This window comes from Pelecanus crispus, chromosome 12 (genome assembly GCF_030463565.1).
Source record: "Pelecanus crispus isolate bPelCri1 chromosome 12, bPelCri1.pri, whole genome shotgun sequence".
NCBI lineage: Eukaryota > Metazoa > Chordata > Aves > Pelecaniformes > Pelecanidae > Pelecanus > Pelecanus crispus.
The window spans coordinates 27,921,523-27,934,580 of NC_134654.1; the positions used below are offsets into that span (position 1 = coordinate 27,921,523).

Sequence of the window (13,058 nt, forward strand, 5' to 3'; positions counted from 1 at the left end):
TCTCTGTGCAAAGAGCAGCCTGCTAAAAACGGATCCCTCGTCCTGCCCTCCCAGGGACAGCATGCCCCACGGTCTCACCAGCATCCCTTCCTTGCCTGGCTTTAAGTGGGGGGGAAAAAAAAAAACCAACCCTGAGATTTTAACAGACTTAGAAAGAAGCAAGAGTTGTTGGAAGTAAAGGGCAATGGCTTAACCCTTGTCTGAGCAGCACTGGCTCCTGAGAAGTCTGGGATCCAAGTGAAGGAAGATGCATCCCGAGCCAAATTCCCCTGCCAGCACAGCCCTGAGGACGGCTCAGGACCGACCAAGCACGGCTCAGGACCAACCAAGCACTTGCTGATTTTCATTTCAACACGTTCAGCTTTAACCTCTACCCGTGCTGCTTCCACAGCATCCCTCGTAACTTCGCCAAGTCTCTGGGTACCCCGTCCTCTGCCCAAAGCATCCCAAAAGCTCCATCCCCTGCCCATTGCAGGGTCTCTGACCACCCCAGGAGCCGTCGCTGCTGCCTCCGGGCAGGGAGCGCAGGAGCCCCGCGCCCACCGCCAGCTCTCCTGACCCTGCCCGAGTCACCCGGGGGAAGGACGAGCGGCATTTTGCATTTGCACAAACTCTAACAAGATGGATCCTGCCCGCTATCCGGCTGGAGGAGACACCCCAGCGCAGGGACACCCGCTTTTGCGGGAAGCAAAAGACACAGGCAGCAGCATTAGCCACGGGGTGTAAACCCTCCCCGAGCTCAGCGTCAGCGCACGCACCAGCGAGCAGAAGTCCCGTGGAACAAGCGTGTGGTGGCACACGCTCTCCCGCACGGTGCGGACAGCCGCGTCGAGCCCGAGGAGGCAACGGCTCCTCTCCCGCTGGTGTTTGGACTGGATTTAAAGCAAGATAACTGTATATTTTTTATATATATTGCGCTGCTCCCTACAAGGTCGTCGCCCTCGCCACCGTGCGCACTGGCCGCTCTTGTCCCCACTCCATCCTGCTCTCTGCAACGCAAGAATTTCACTCCCCCGACGCTCTTCCCCCTCCACACGCTCCCATTTCAAAACGCAGCGGAGCCAAGCGCCAGCCGCCAGGAAGCAGCGGGTTTTGTGGTGCAAGTGTTTACCTCCCCTGTCGGGAAACACCAGCTTCGGGCAGCTGATCAAATACACCCCGGGCCCCAGCCAGCCCCCTGTAACAAGGGCGATCGCTGCCACGGCCAACGCAGGCAAGAGACCTCGGCTTGCTGAGAGCAGGAGAAATAAAAGCAGGGTTTGATGGCAAATGGCTTCCAAGGGCTCCGGCTGCCCGCCGGCAGCCCCCGGCCCCCCGCCGCATCCCGCAAAGGGTTCGGGAGCCCCGAGAAGAGCCAGGACACGGGCAGGCAGAGAGCGCGGAGGGGGGCCAGGCTTTCAGCCCTCCGACACCGCTGTCGTTTCATTTATTTGTTCTTTACTCTAATGCATCCATTTGCACTGGAAGCGACACACCGTAATATCAAGCAATTTTCCTCATAGCTGAGGATGCGTTTGACCGTAGCTGTTACGAGAGGCTCAAAAAGCAAAGGAGCGGGGAAGGCTGGTGCTGCGGGCTGCCCCGGACACGGGGGTTACCAGCCGTACCGCGCTCCAGACGGAAAGCCTCACACTCCTCACTTGTAACCACAGATAATCCCCCCCACTTCCACTAAAATAAATAAAAATTTTAAAAAGCTCTTCGCAAGTTTTTGAAAATATCTTCACCGACTAAGCCATTCTTGTGTTTTCAGCTGTAAAAATCCAGCAGCTTCCAATTTATTTATTTAATAACGCTCTTAGACAGTAGGATGGTTCATTCAATTTTGAAACGCTTAGAGGGTTAGCAGCTCTGCAAATTAAACCCCTGGGCTGAAACAGAAGGTCACACCTGAACTGTTTGCAAAGTGTTGCCAGTGAAAAGAACAAAAGCAGAAGCATGGGGGGGGGAGGAAAAAAGGAAAAAACGGGGAGGGGGTGGGGGGGAAGAAAAAAAGAGCGTAGACAGCCTAAAGCTGCATTCAGCACTGGCAGAGCCACCCGGGGTCTCAAGGAAAACATGGTTTCATTAAGTGTGTGACAGAACCCAATCTGTATCCGGCTTCTGTCACGGCAGAGCCGAGGGAAGAGCAGAAGCCCCCCCAGCCTACGAACGCCTACTCACCAGCGCCGGCATGAGCAGGTCAGCGAAGTACACGAAAGCTGCTCCCAGGGCAAAGCCCACGGCCACCGGGAAGAAAGCGAAGGCTCCGAAGCTGCCGGACTCCTCGGCCATGTCGATAGCCGGGGCCAGGAGGGACCAGTAGGAAGCGGCCAGCATGACCTGGGAGACAGAAGGGGAGCAGTGAGAACCACGTAGGCACCGACCGGCGGGGATCTGGCGCCGACCGCCGCACGGCAGCACCGCTGGCACCTCTGCCAGCGGCCCACGCTCCGGCCGAGGAGATCCCTACACCCGGCCCCACGAGCGGCGTGGCCATCAAAACCCAGCAGAGCCACCAAAACCCACTTCCCGACAGGACAAATCACTGAAGGATGGAGAAGCGAGGGGTTTCTCCCCCCCCCCATATTTTCACCAAGGGTGTTTTTCTTGGCTCAAAAGTCCAAGGCAGCAAACGAACGACACGAGCTCCTTAGGCTGATTTTCTGTGGGATCAGCGTAGCCACGACAGTCCTTCCAACGGGAATGCCAGCAGCACGGGAGCAGGAAAGCCACCCTCCCCTCCAGTGTTTCGCAGCAACAGGAGAGGGTCCATGAGCCCACCGGCCACCGCACTCCTGCCAAAGCCAGGGTGAACCCCATCCATCCTGCACCCAGCTCCGGGCTTCTCCGCAGAGCAGGCAGGGGAGAAAGGAAACACAGCCTTGGTCTCATGCAGGAAGAGAATAAATATTGGATAACGCCTGGAGCCAAAGAGCCATCTCCAAGCTAGCTGAGGGCACAGCAAGGCTTCGCTACGCAGATTTCAGCCCGCTGCGGTTTAGCTGCCAAGGTCCCCGCCTCGCTACCCCAGACCAAGGCAACCGCAGCACGAGGGCTTTGCAACTCCTCTGCTTCTGCCCGGACCAGCGCTTGGGCTGCTCCTGTCCCAGCATCCGAGCCAGAGCACCCGGGCTGGGAGGAGAACACGTTCCCATCCCAAGCAGCAACGTGCCAGCTCCCGGCACAGAGCTGCCAAAGTCCTACCAGGGTGTTTCACCAACGCAGTTTGCACCAGGAAAATAAACCCTTCCAGTACAGAGTGCTTTTTCTCCTTGCTTGCTGCTTAGCGGGGAGGGAAAAGGAACAGCTACCCAAAAAAAACCCAGAATTTGGGACTTGTGGGGATCTCCAATCCAGCCCTGCTCGGAGCCGGTTGCTCAGGGTGTTACCCAGTGTAGAGAACAGGAAGCCCAGCAAGGCACCAGTTTCACAGGCTTATACCAAAGAACACAATATTAACATGCATTTTGTCACCTTATCTCCTCCTCTCCTCTGCTGCCCGACATACCGGGCTGGGTTAATCAAAAAGTCATCAGCCCAGCGCAATGCCCTCAGCAGCAGCTTGGCCCCGGTTTCTCTCCCTGCAGCCGTTCAGCTCCACGGGAGCTCGGCTGCGACCAGCGCCGGGGACCGGTCCCATCACACACCGGGAGCAAGCAAGTCAGCGAGGCAAGCGCAGAAGGGCTTAAAAATCACACCGAGGTCTGCGTTAGGCTTTGGGAACTGCTCCGCACCAGCGAGGGCAGAGAAGCGGCGGCAGCCGCCGTGGGCGGATGGGGGCCGCGCTGCCGCGGGGTGGACAAGGCGATGCTCCGAGCTCTCTCCCAGCCCTGCCTGCGAGCAGGGAAGCGCGTCAAAGGGGAGCTATCAACAGAGAAAGGGGTGCGGGATCAGGATCCGGCGGGAACAAGCAAAGCGAGCCCGGAGACAGCAGCGGGAGGGATGCTGTGAGGAAAGGTGACCCCACCTCTCTGTCCAGCAACCCCCCGAGCACCCCCCGAGGTCCCGTTTGCGAGATGCAAAGAGATGCTGCTCAGCTTGATCTCACGGCACGAGTATGCACCCGCGGAAGAGAAGTGCGTAACGAGCAATTACATTTTAAATCACCTTTAACGAAGGAACGAGATGCCTATTGGTGTAGACTCAAGTCCCTGCGGGATTGTGTAAATCTCAGCTCGCTATGAGTAAGAAAAAGGCAGGCTGTCATGTCAGGCTTAACCACGGCTGTCAAACTTCATATTTCAAATGCCACCTCCTTTAAAAAACAACCACACACCCCAACACGGAAACACAAGCAACAGGGAAAGGCTTTGCAGAATTATATTGTCATCTTACGTTAAGATATCATTTCCCCACGGAAAACAGAGGCCTGACACTGCTCAGCCTCCAGATCCCATCACCAAAGTCAGCAATGGAGCTCCCACCGGCTTCGCTGCACATGGGCTCCGGGGGAAGATGGTGACAGAGCTTTAATCCACCCCAGCCTCACCAGCTGAAGGAGCAAACTGCTGGGCTGCACCAACCACCTTCACTTGCTCGGGAAGGAAAAGCGATTTATTCCTGCGCTCTTTTATGTGGAGAAACCCCTTGACCCTACTTGGTGGGGGAGCTGGAAGCCATTGCCTGGCAGCAGAAGTGACAATGTCCCCGTGCCTCCCCTCAGCCCATCTCTGAGCTCAGCTGGGGGTTTAGGGACATGAGGGAGCAGCCAAGGTCACAGAATCATGGAATCGTTTAGGTTGGAAAAGCCCTTTCAGATCATCCAGTCCAACCATTAACCTCACACTACCAAGTCCACCACTACACCAATTAAGGGGAGAGTCATAATTTCATGTCCTGCCCAAGGGTGCTGGCTCCTGCCCACCCTGTTCAGCATCAGAGCTGGCACCTACCCCTCTGGTTCAGCAGCACCCCTTATCAGGTGATGCTCACGAACTAACAAGAGGGTGAGGATTTCTGCCAGCGACCTGATTTAAGTAACAAAAATCACACTCTATTTCCAATCTTTGTAATTGTCCAGCCAGGGACAAGAACCCAAACCCCACCAATGTCACCAGGCAGGCTGGCGTCAAAGGCAGGAATAAAAGATTAAAAACCTGGCTCTCCTCAGATCAATAAAACACGAAGCCACTTCAGAGGATACAATTTTCTGCACAAAGCCTTCCCCTCGCACTAGCCCCGCTCAGCCCAGCCAAGATGTGGAGCAGGGACACACAGCGTGCCGGCTCGCCGGCACCGGGACACGCACCTCCTGCCAAACTGGATTTGGACATTTTTGCAAAGAGACTTCGTGATCCAGAGCCAAGAGGCAACACCACCATAAATCCACCAGCTCTTGGGAAAACAAGCTGCGGTCGACGGGGGAAGAGAAAGCACGCAGAAGGCAGCTGCGTACCTAAAGCATCCCCGGGGGATGTGCGGGGAGCACAAACCCTTCCCTGGGATACATCAGCGTAACTGGAGACAAAACCCAGGCTCAAAACCCGACTGCCTCGCACCACGGGAAATGACTGAACCCAGGTCTGTGTCCTCACGCTGATGGGAAACCCTCAAAACGTGCCAGGCAGCAGGATTTACAACCACACCGTGCCCCACCACCGCTCCCAGGGCTTGACGGGTCTCCATCGCTGGCCCCTGGGCACCGGCATCTCCTTCCAGGCAGGGACTCGACATGGGTGCCCGATCCCAAACGCTGCGGTGCCAGCACCCCTCCCCACCCGGACTGCAGAGCCGGCACCGCCCCAGCTCGGCTCCGGAGCCACCCGGGAGCTTTTTTTCTGCAAAAACAGAATAAACAGGACAATGATCTTCATCCCCAACCACAGCTGGCCCTGCTGGACCCCAGGGTGAGGAGCAGAGTCCCTGCACATCCGAGTCTGGTATCACACCGCTGTGTTAAAAATCAAAGCCCTCTCGCCTCATCCGCTGCAAGCGGCAGCGTCTCGTCGCACTCCTGCGGGATCATGGGGATGAGAACGGCAGCTTCAAGGGAAACAGCCACATTAACGGCGTGCGCATCAGAAAACCCGAGCCGCTTACGAGCGAAGGAGATCCCCTTGGCAGGACGGGGAAGAAAAGTGGAAGGTGAGAGAACTGGCAGGACACTCTCCCTGACAAACTTTTTAGCTTGACTTCATTAAAGCTCCAACACCGAGAACCAGCCTCAGTAGACCCGTGTAAATTACTGATGCCGTTTTAAGCAGCGCTGAAAGGGAATATTCAATACCAGCCGTGCCTGGTGCACTTTAAAGAGCGTGTCTTTACGATTTTCTGCTTCTCCTGGGACAGAAGAAGAGATTAAAATTGCAACCCAGTAAGAGGAATAGCCATGCACGGCTGCATGGAAGGAGGACTGCCAGTGTTTATGTAGTGTTTATGATGACTGAGAGCACAGCACCTGCAAGATAACATCTAAAAAAAGGTCTTATTTAAGAACATCAAGATTTAAGAGAAAAGCCAGAATTCCACATCAGATGCCCAAGCAAGCGAAGCCTTGTCTCCATGGAAACACGGAGGTTTTTGCATACAAAGCCCCTCTATTATCCATGATTTCCAGAAAGGGAACTGAGGCAGAGAGGAGCTAAACGCTCAGACACCCGAGTGGAGGTACCGGGCTGGAAGAAGCCGAGCTCCTCGGCACCGCAGCAGCCAGCCGCGCGGGTCCCCTTTGCTGAGGTGACGCTGGTGCCATCAGACCTGCTCAGCTTGAGCCATGCCAAAAGTGGATTCTGCTTCACAGTCGGGATGCTCCCGGAGCAAGCAGGCGGCTCTCCCAGCGTGCAGCAATCTGACCACGTGCCCGAGCTTACACCGGCTCCCCCAGATCAGGTGGCAGCGCCGAGCCGCGGCTTTCTGGATCCCAAACCAACGCTATGCATCCCGGACCGTCCTCCTCAAGGTCACCTGAACATCCCTGTCCCACGTCCTCCTCCTGGTTCAGCAGTGGTAGAGAAGTTTTTAGTTAATTCTGGATGTATTTTGCTTTACAAGCTCCCAGAAGACAAGCAGGCAAAGCATTACCGACAGGAGAGGGAACCATCCATTATAACCCGTTTTACCAGCGATCCTGGTCTCGGAGAGCACCTGGAACCCAGACGACTATCGGTGATCCTGAGCTAAGCACCAAAACAGCAAGATTTGAAGCAACCACCTGCCTCCAACAGCGCAGGAAGAGGAGGTTTGCTGGCTCTGTCAGAGCACAAGGGAAGTTTAATTAAACCCAGCAGCCCAGATTTCAGAGCAGAGATAGGGAGGGAGCTAAGTTCTGCCTCTCTCTGTGCCAATGCTCAGAGAAACAGCCCGTCCGTATCTGCAAGAGATCTACATCAGAGACACGGTGTTTTAAACAGAAATCCCTCAGAGCAAGGGAAGTAGTCCGTGACCAGAGCAACGTCGCCGTCTGAAGAAACACTTCTTACAGAGAGGAAGAGAGAGAAAACAGTACAAATAGGTTTCAAAACCAGCTGCTCCACATCCTGCTTTTTCCCCCTATGCAAAGCCAGCCTGCTAAAACACGGAGAGCCCGCGCTGCTCCTGAGGTTCCCCCGCCACCGGTTTTGCAGCACAAAGCCCGCACGAGGCAGGAACAGCCCCTCGTCCCAGCCAGCCAGGAGGATTTCCCAGCCCATCTGGGTTCCCTCTCCATTGCTCCTGCCTCGTCCCAGCCAGCCTCAGGCTTGCAGCCTGCTTCGCTCCAGCATCACATCCCACCTCCAGCATCCCACTCCCAGCCATGCGACTCGGCCACGGTCCCTCCTGCCGAAGGGCCGTCCTGAAAGGCTGGGTCAGGAGGTGGTTTCTCCTCCAGCTTCTCTGTGGACTCTTTGCAGAGCCACCAAGCACACACATCACTAGCACTTTCCTTGTCTGCAGAAGGAGGAAAACGCTTCTCACATTATTAAACCCTTTCGGATACGGATGAGAGCGAGACACAGCCAGTCACGCTGCCGGTCAAGCAATTACAACGCTGCCCAGCGGGGAAAAGAAAAAAAAAAACTCTGCTAAAAACTCAGGGGGAACCTGTTGCCTGGGGGTAACATCCAGCAAACCCCTCCTCAGCCCTGGGAAGCTGCACAGGGGAAGCGCGGAGGCACGGGGTCGAGCGCAGCCCTCGCAGGGGGATACGCCAGCCCCTCGTCGGACACAAGGCAGAGAGCTACGGGCACATCCGGAGCAAACTGAGCAAAAAAGATAAAAGTTCCAACCTCTGGTGCTTTTACATCACTGCTACCCAAAGACTCAAGTTGCGTCAGGGGAGGTTTAGGTTGGAAATTAGGAAAAATTCCTTCACAGAAAGGGTAGTCAAGCATTGGGACAGGCTGCCCAGAGAGGTGGGGGAGTCCCCATCCCTGGAGGGGTTCAAAAAACGGGCAGAGGTGGCACTTGGGGACATGGTTTAGTGGCCATGGGGGTGTTGGGTTGATGGTTGGACTGATGATCTTAGAGCTCCTTTCCAACCTCAGTGATTCCTGGTTTTTACTTTCATTAAAAAATAATCCAGCCACCAAGCCAGGACACATGAAATTGCTACTCTCCCCTTAACTGGTTTGGTGGTGGGCTTGGTAGTGTGAGGTTAATGGTTGGACTGGATGATCTGAAAGGGCTTTTTCAACCTCAACGATTCAATGATTCTATTCTATGACTTGGCCACCGAGCAAGGACCTGCTCCCAGCGAGCCCAGTGGCCCTAGATGCAACAGTGGCACCGTCACCTGTGGGTCTCAGGCATCTTCCCCTGGCAGAGCTGGTCCTGGCCACGCAGCATCAGGGCAGGGCTGCAGCGACCCTGGGTGACACAGACAGCTCACCCCAACCAGCACCCACTTTGGCAGCTCCGGCCCGTAAACACGACCTAGAAACCTTCACAAATTGCAGGTCGTGGGTGGTTTATGCGGCAGCACGTTCTGCCAGCGGGACCTGCCACCGCAGGCTTCCTCGCCTCCAGACACTGCAGCAACCCCAGAAAAAAATTCCCTTTTCCTGCTCCGAGCACGGTATTGAAAGATTGAAAGAAGGCAAGGGAAAAGCAAATGTTTGAAGGACTTCTGCTTCACCAGCCGAGCCACACCTCTGCTGCGCAGGGCTGACTCAGTGTCCTGGCAGGACAACGCGGTGACCACGGCAAGGACGGCATCGTGCCGTGCCAGTGCAGCACCCGAGCCAGCCCTCGGCCGGGGCAAACACACCGCCGTGCCCCGGTGCCTCCCCAGCCGCGGGACGATTGCACCAGCTGCTTCGGGAGACAGCGATGCCACAGCGAGGGGACAGCCCAGCCCACGCTGTCCCCAGCAGCATCTCCCCGACACCACAGAAGCGGCTCCGACCTGGCTTGCCAAGGGATGAGGGTGCGTCTCCCAGAGAAAAACAGCTCAGAAATCAAACCACAGAGGAAAGCTCCAGAACGGGCAATGCCTAACACAAGTGATTCATTTATAAATGATGACCCGAGAATCCGCTACAACGGATGAGTTGCATTATTCACATCACTAGCAGGTCACAGGCACGTCCCAGGAAAGCTCGCGAGGCAGCGAACCGAGCTTTGTGGCATTTCGCATCACCCACCACGGCAGGCTTTTGCTCGGGGCAGCTGGGTTTGCTTCAGGCTTTGGGAACAGCAGAAGACCTGTGATCTCCAGAGCTGCAAACAGTGAAATTTCACCTTGCTCAGCAGCGTCTGGAGGCACACAGGGGGGAAGGAGCCCCACTCCACGCACAGCCTGAGCGTGAGCGGCATTACTGCACGCTGCAGGACTGGCCACCCGCGTTGCCAGGCTCGTGGTTCACCCAAAAACCTGGCAGCATCGCCCACGCGCGAGGTGCCAGCTGGGACACAGCGAGCGGGAGCTGGCAGAGCCCTGCGCACCCACCGCAGGCCCTGGGAGGATGCACCTTCCACCCAGAGCACATCCCCCGGGCTCTCGGGCACACTCCAGCACCTGAAGGAAAACAAACGTGATTTAACGAGTCTGAACGAGCCTCCACCTGCTCCCCAGCACCCCAGCAGCTGGGCAGCGGGAGAAGGTCTACGTTCACAAGCCCCAAGACAATTTCAAGCCACGCGGTTTCAAGTCTTCCCTCAAGAAGGATGCGATAAGCCCCACGCGTAGCGTGCACCCTTGATGTAGAACTGCAGCGTCTTTATTCCCTTCTCCCGAGGGCTTAAAGCACCCACACTCCGCAGGAGAGCAAGCGGCACAAAGCGAGCTGTGCACGTTAGCCTCCAGGACGAGGGCTCTCCTGCCCACCCTCATCGCACCAGTATTCCAGGAGGAATGATTCAGAAGCCCAAAAAAACAACAAGAATTTAACTCAAGAGAGCCATATCCAGCATGGGCAGCTCGATGTCCTCATGACCTTCCTCGTGCCACCTCCACCCTCACCGAAGAGGCACCGAGGCATGACCAGCGCCGCACCGTGCTCTTCCCTGCCCCACCTGCACCTCAGGCAATCATCCAAGAAACACTAACACGAGCGGGCAACCAAACGAAGCGCGCCTGGGCTTCAGAGGTATCGGCAGGAGAACGCAAGCAGAGACGATGAGTAGCAAGATGCTGTACTTACCCCCGCGGCGAAGCCTAAGCTGCCATCTAGGATCCGCCTCTGCAAAAAAAAAAAAAAAAAAAAAAAAAAAAAACAAACCAAAAACAAAACACAGAACACACCATTTACTCCTGGCAGAAGCAGCGGAGCGCAACCACACCACAAACTGCGCAAAGGGGGGAAGCCAGCTGCGCTGCTGCTGCACCGAGGTAACTCTCTTCTCCCCACCTCCGCGACCCAAGCGATTTCCGTGCTTTGGGCAAGAGCCGTGCTCCTCACGCAGAGGAGCCCACCCTGGGCCACGGCACCCACCATCACCAAGGGCCTACGGCACATCCTGGCTCCCTCAACCCACTGACACTGCCGGGACTGGGCTCGGCCCATCCAGTGCCCACGCCAAAAAGCTCCGAGGGCACGGAAAGATAAACCAGAAACTCTCCCGCCCATCTGCGCGCAGATGCCCTGCGTTTCCCCCCCCTTGAAGGTTTTGATTCCTCTAATAACAGGCTGCGATAAACAAAGCCATCAGTCTTCCAGTAAGCCAGCACGTATCCTGCCCACTTAACTCCCAGCGCCGTTTTTCTTCTTTACCACATCGCCCTCCCCCAGGAAGAAAACCAACGTGCTGCTGCAAAGGGAATCTCACTTTGCAACAAACTCCTGAATAAATCATCACAAGAGAGAGGCATAAATAATAAATTCATCTGGGCAACTTTGAACACAACAGCAAGGGAAGCCTCTAATTTTGGAATACAAGATGACTTAACGATCAGCCCTTTGCTTGTTCTGAGCACGGGCTGACCCGAATCCTGCACCAGAGAAACCAGGTTACGGGAGGAGAACCTGCTGTTCCAAACACAGAGCCCTGCCCGCGGCTCTGCCCCATCTCCCGAACACCGTGAGCTGCGCTACGGCACATACCACAGCCTGGGGTCAGGAATTTGATTTCCTTCTCCCCTTCTGTGTTGACACACGGGAGAGAAATGAGCTGGATTTTTTTCCTCCTCCTCCCGCCCCAGGACCTCCGTCAAGTCCCTCACGCTTGGGCCCGGCTGCCAAACCCATCCGAAAGGACAGCGCAGCCCCCCACCCCGGCCCCCCTCGCCTCCCGGGGACAGAGGACGCGGCCCCAGCACCCACCTGCCCGCTGGAAAACACGAACACCAGCGCCGAGCCAGCCGCCGTCAGCCCCCAGGTGAGGAAGGTTCCCAGCACCGACTGGATCACCGGCCCCTGCCCCGGGATCATGCTGACCTAGGAGAGATGAGGAGCGTCAGGAGAAGCACCTGGTGTTGAAAGACAGAGAACAACCCCCCAAATTCCTCCCTGGTTAATGGGGGGAGCGTGCCCCAAACCCTTCCTCACCAAAGGGGACAGAGCGAGCTTAACCATCCCCCCTGCACCGCCTCTCCAAGCTTCTCTCTTCCCCTTAAGCAAGGCTTTGCAATTTAATCCGAGCTCAGAGGAGCAGGAGGGACCGAGGAGGGATGGGATGCAGCACAACCCGTCCAGCGCACAACCCCACGCCGATTTGGGGCTCAGCCCCCTCCCCGAGCCGGCACCAGGGCAGAGCAGCTCCGGAGAAACGCAAAGGAACGGCGCTGAAAGCTCGCCGAGCGAGGGGACGCTTCGTCCCACGGCCCCGGGCGGCTCCCAGGCATGTGCATCGCGACCCACTTCTCGGCGGCGCTTATTTGTGCCAAAAAACCCAATTTGACTCGCACGGAAGGCAAAGGCCCTCGTGGCAGCTGGCTCGAGGAGCCCCGGGACCAAGCGAAAAGGGGAACGAGTCCTGGGATGGGGAACCAAAACATGGCTCAGGGCACCGAAATACGGCTCAGGGCTGTGCCCGAGGACCGGGGGGTTATCTGAGCGTGGCGGGGAACGGCACTGCGAAGAAAATCCACACATGTGCATAAATATAGGCGTATAAATATATCAAAATAGACCTATATTTGTCCATTTATATGTAAACATACCAAAATAGACCTGGATTTGCACGTGTTTATACATCAAACTAGACCTGTATCCGTACATTTATATATAAATACACAAGAAACGCGCACCCTACTGCCTTCTGCCCCCTCAGATCCCCCCCAGGCCCCCGGCCTTGCCCCAGGCCCGCTGCCAAACCCCCCCGGCTGCCGGGCCCTGACCCCCCCCGGCCCCGGGGACGGGCAGAGCACCCCGGCGGCCCCCCGGTCCCCAAGGGGGAGACCCCCCAAACCCTCCCGCGGGCCCCCCGGCCCCGGTGCCCCGCACCCCCAGACCCTACAGCCGCCAAAGCGGGCGCAGGACCCCTGCGCCCCCCGCAGCCCCCCGGCCCGGCCCCGCTCACCGCCCGCCGCTCCCGGCCCCGCCGCCACTTCCTGGTACCGGCACACGTGTCGCCGCCGTCGCCCCGCCCACCGCCGCGGCCGCCGCCAATGGGAGCGCGGCGGGGGCGGGCCGCCCGCGGCTCTGCGTTTCGGGCGGGAGAGGCGGAGGGAGAAGCGGTGCGGGCGGGCGGTGCGGGAGGGCGCGGTAAGCTGGCGCTGC

General features: G+C 57.2%; 1 protein-coding gene across 1 annotated transcript in view; it reads right to left on the minus strand.

Moving 5' to 3' along the window:
* SLC39A11 (solute carrier family 39 member 11) overlaps nt 1-11,768 on the minus strand; it is a 105,672-nt gene extending 93,904 nt beyond the window's left edge. The window contains exons 1-3 of the mRNA XM_075720030.1: nt 11,661-11,768; nt 10,542-10,580; nt 2,164-2,322 (exon numbers count right to left, since the gene is read on the minus strand). Coding sequence (XP_075576145.1) covers nt 2,164-2,322; nt 10,542-10,580; nt 11,661-11,768 — 306 coding nt within the window. The remainder of the gene's footprint in view (nt 1-2,163; nt 2,323-10,541; nt 10,581-11,660) is intronic.
* Between the last annotated feature and the right edge of the window lie 1,290 nt (nt 11,769-13,058).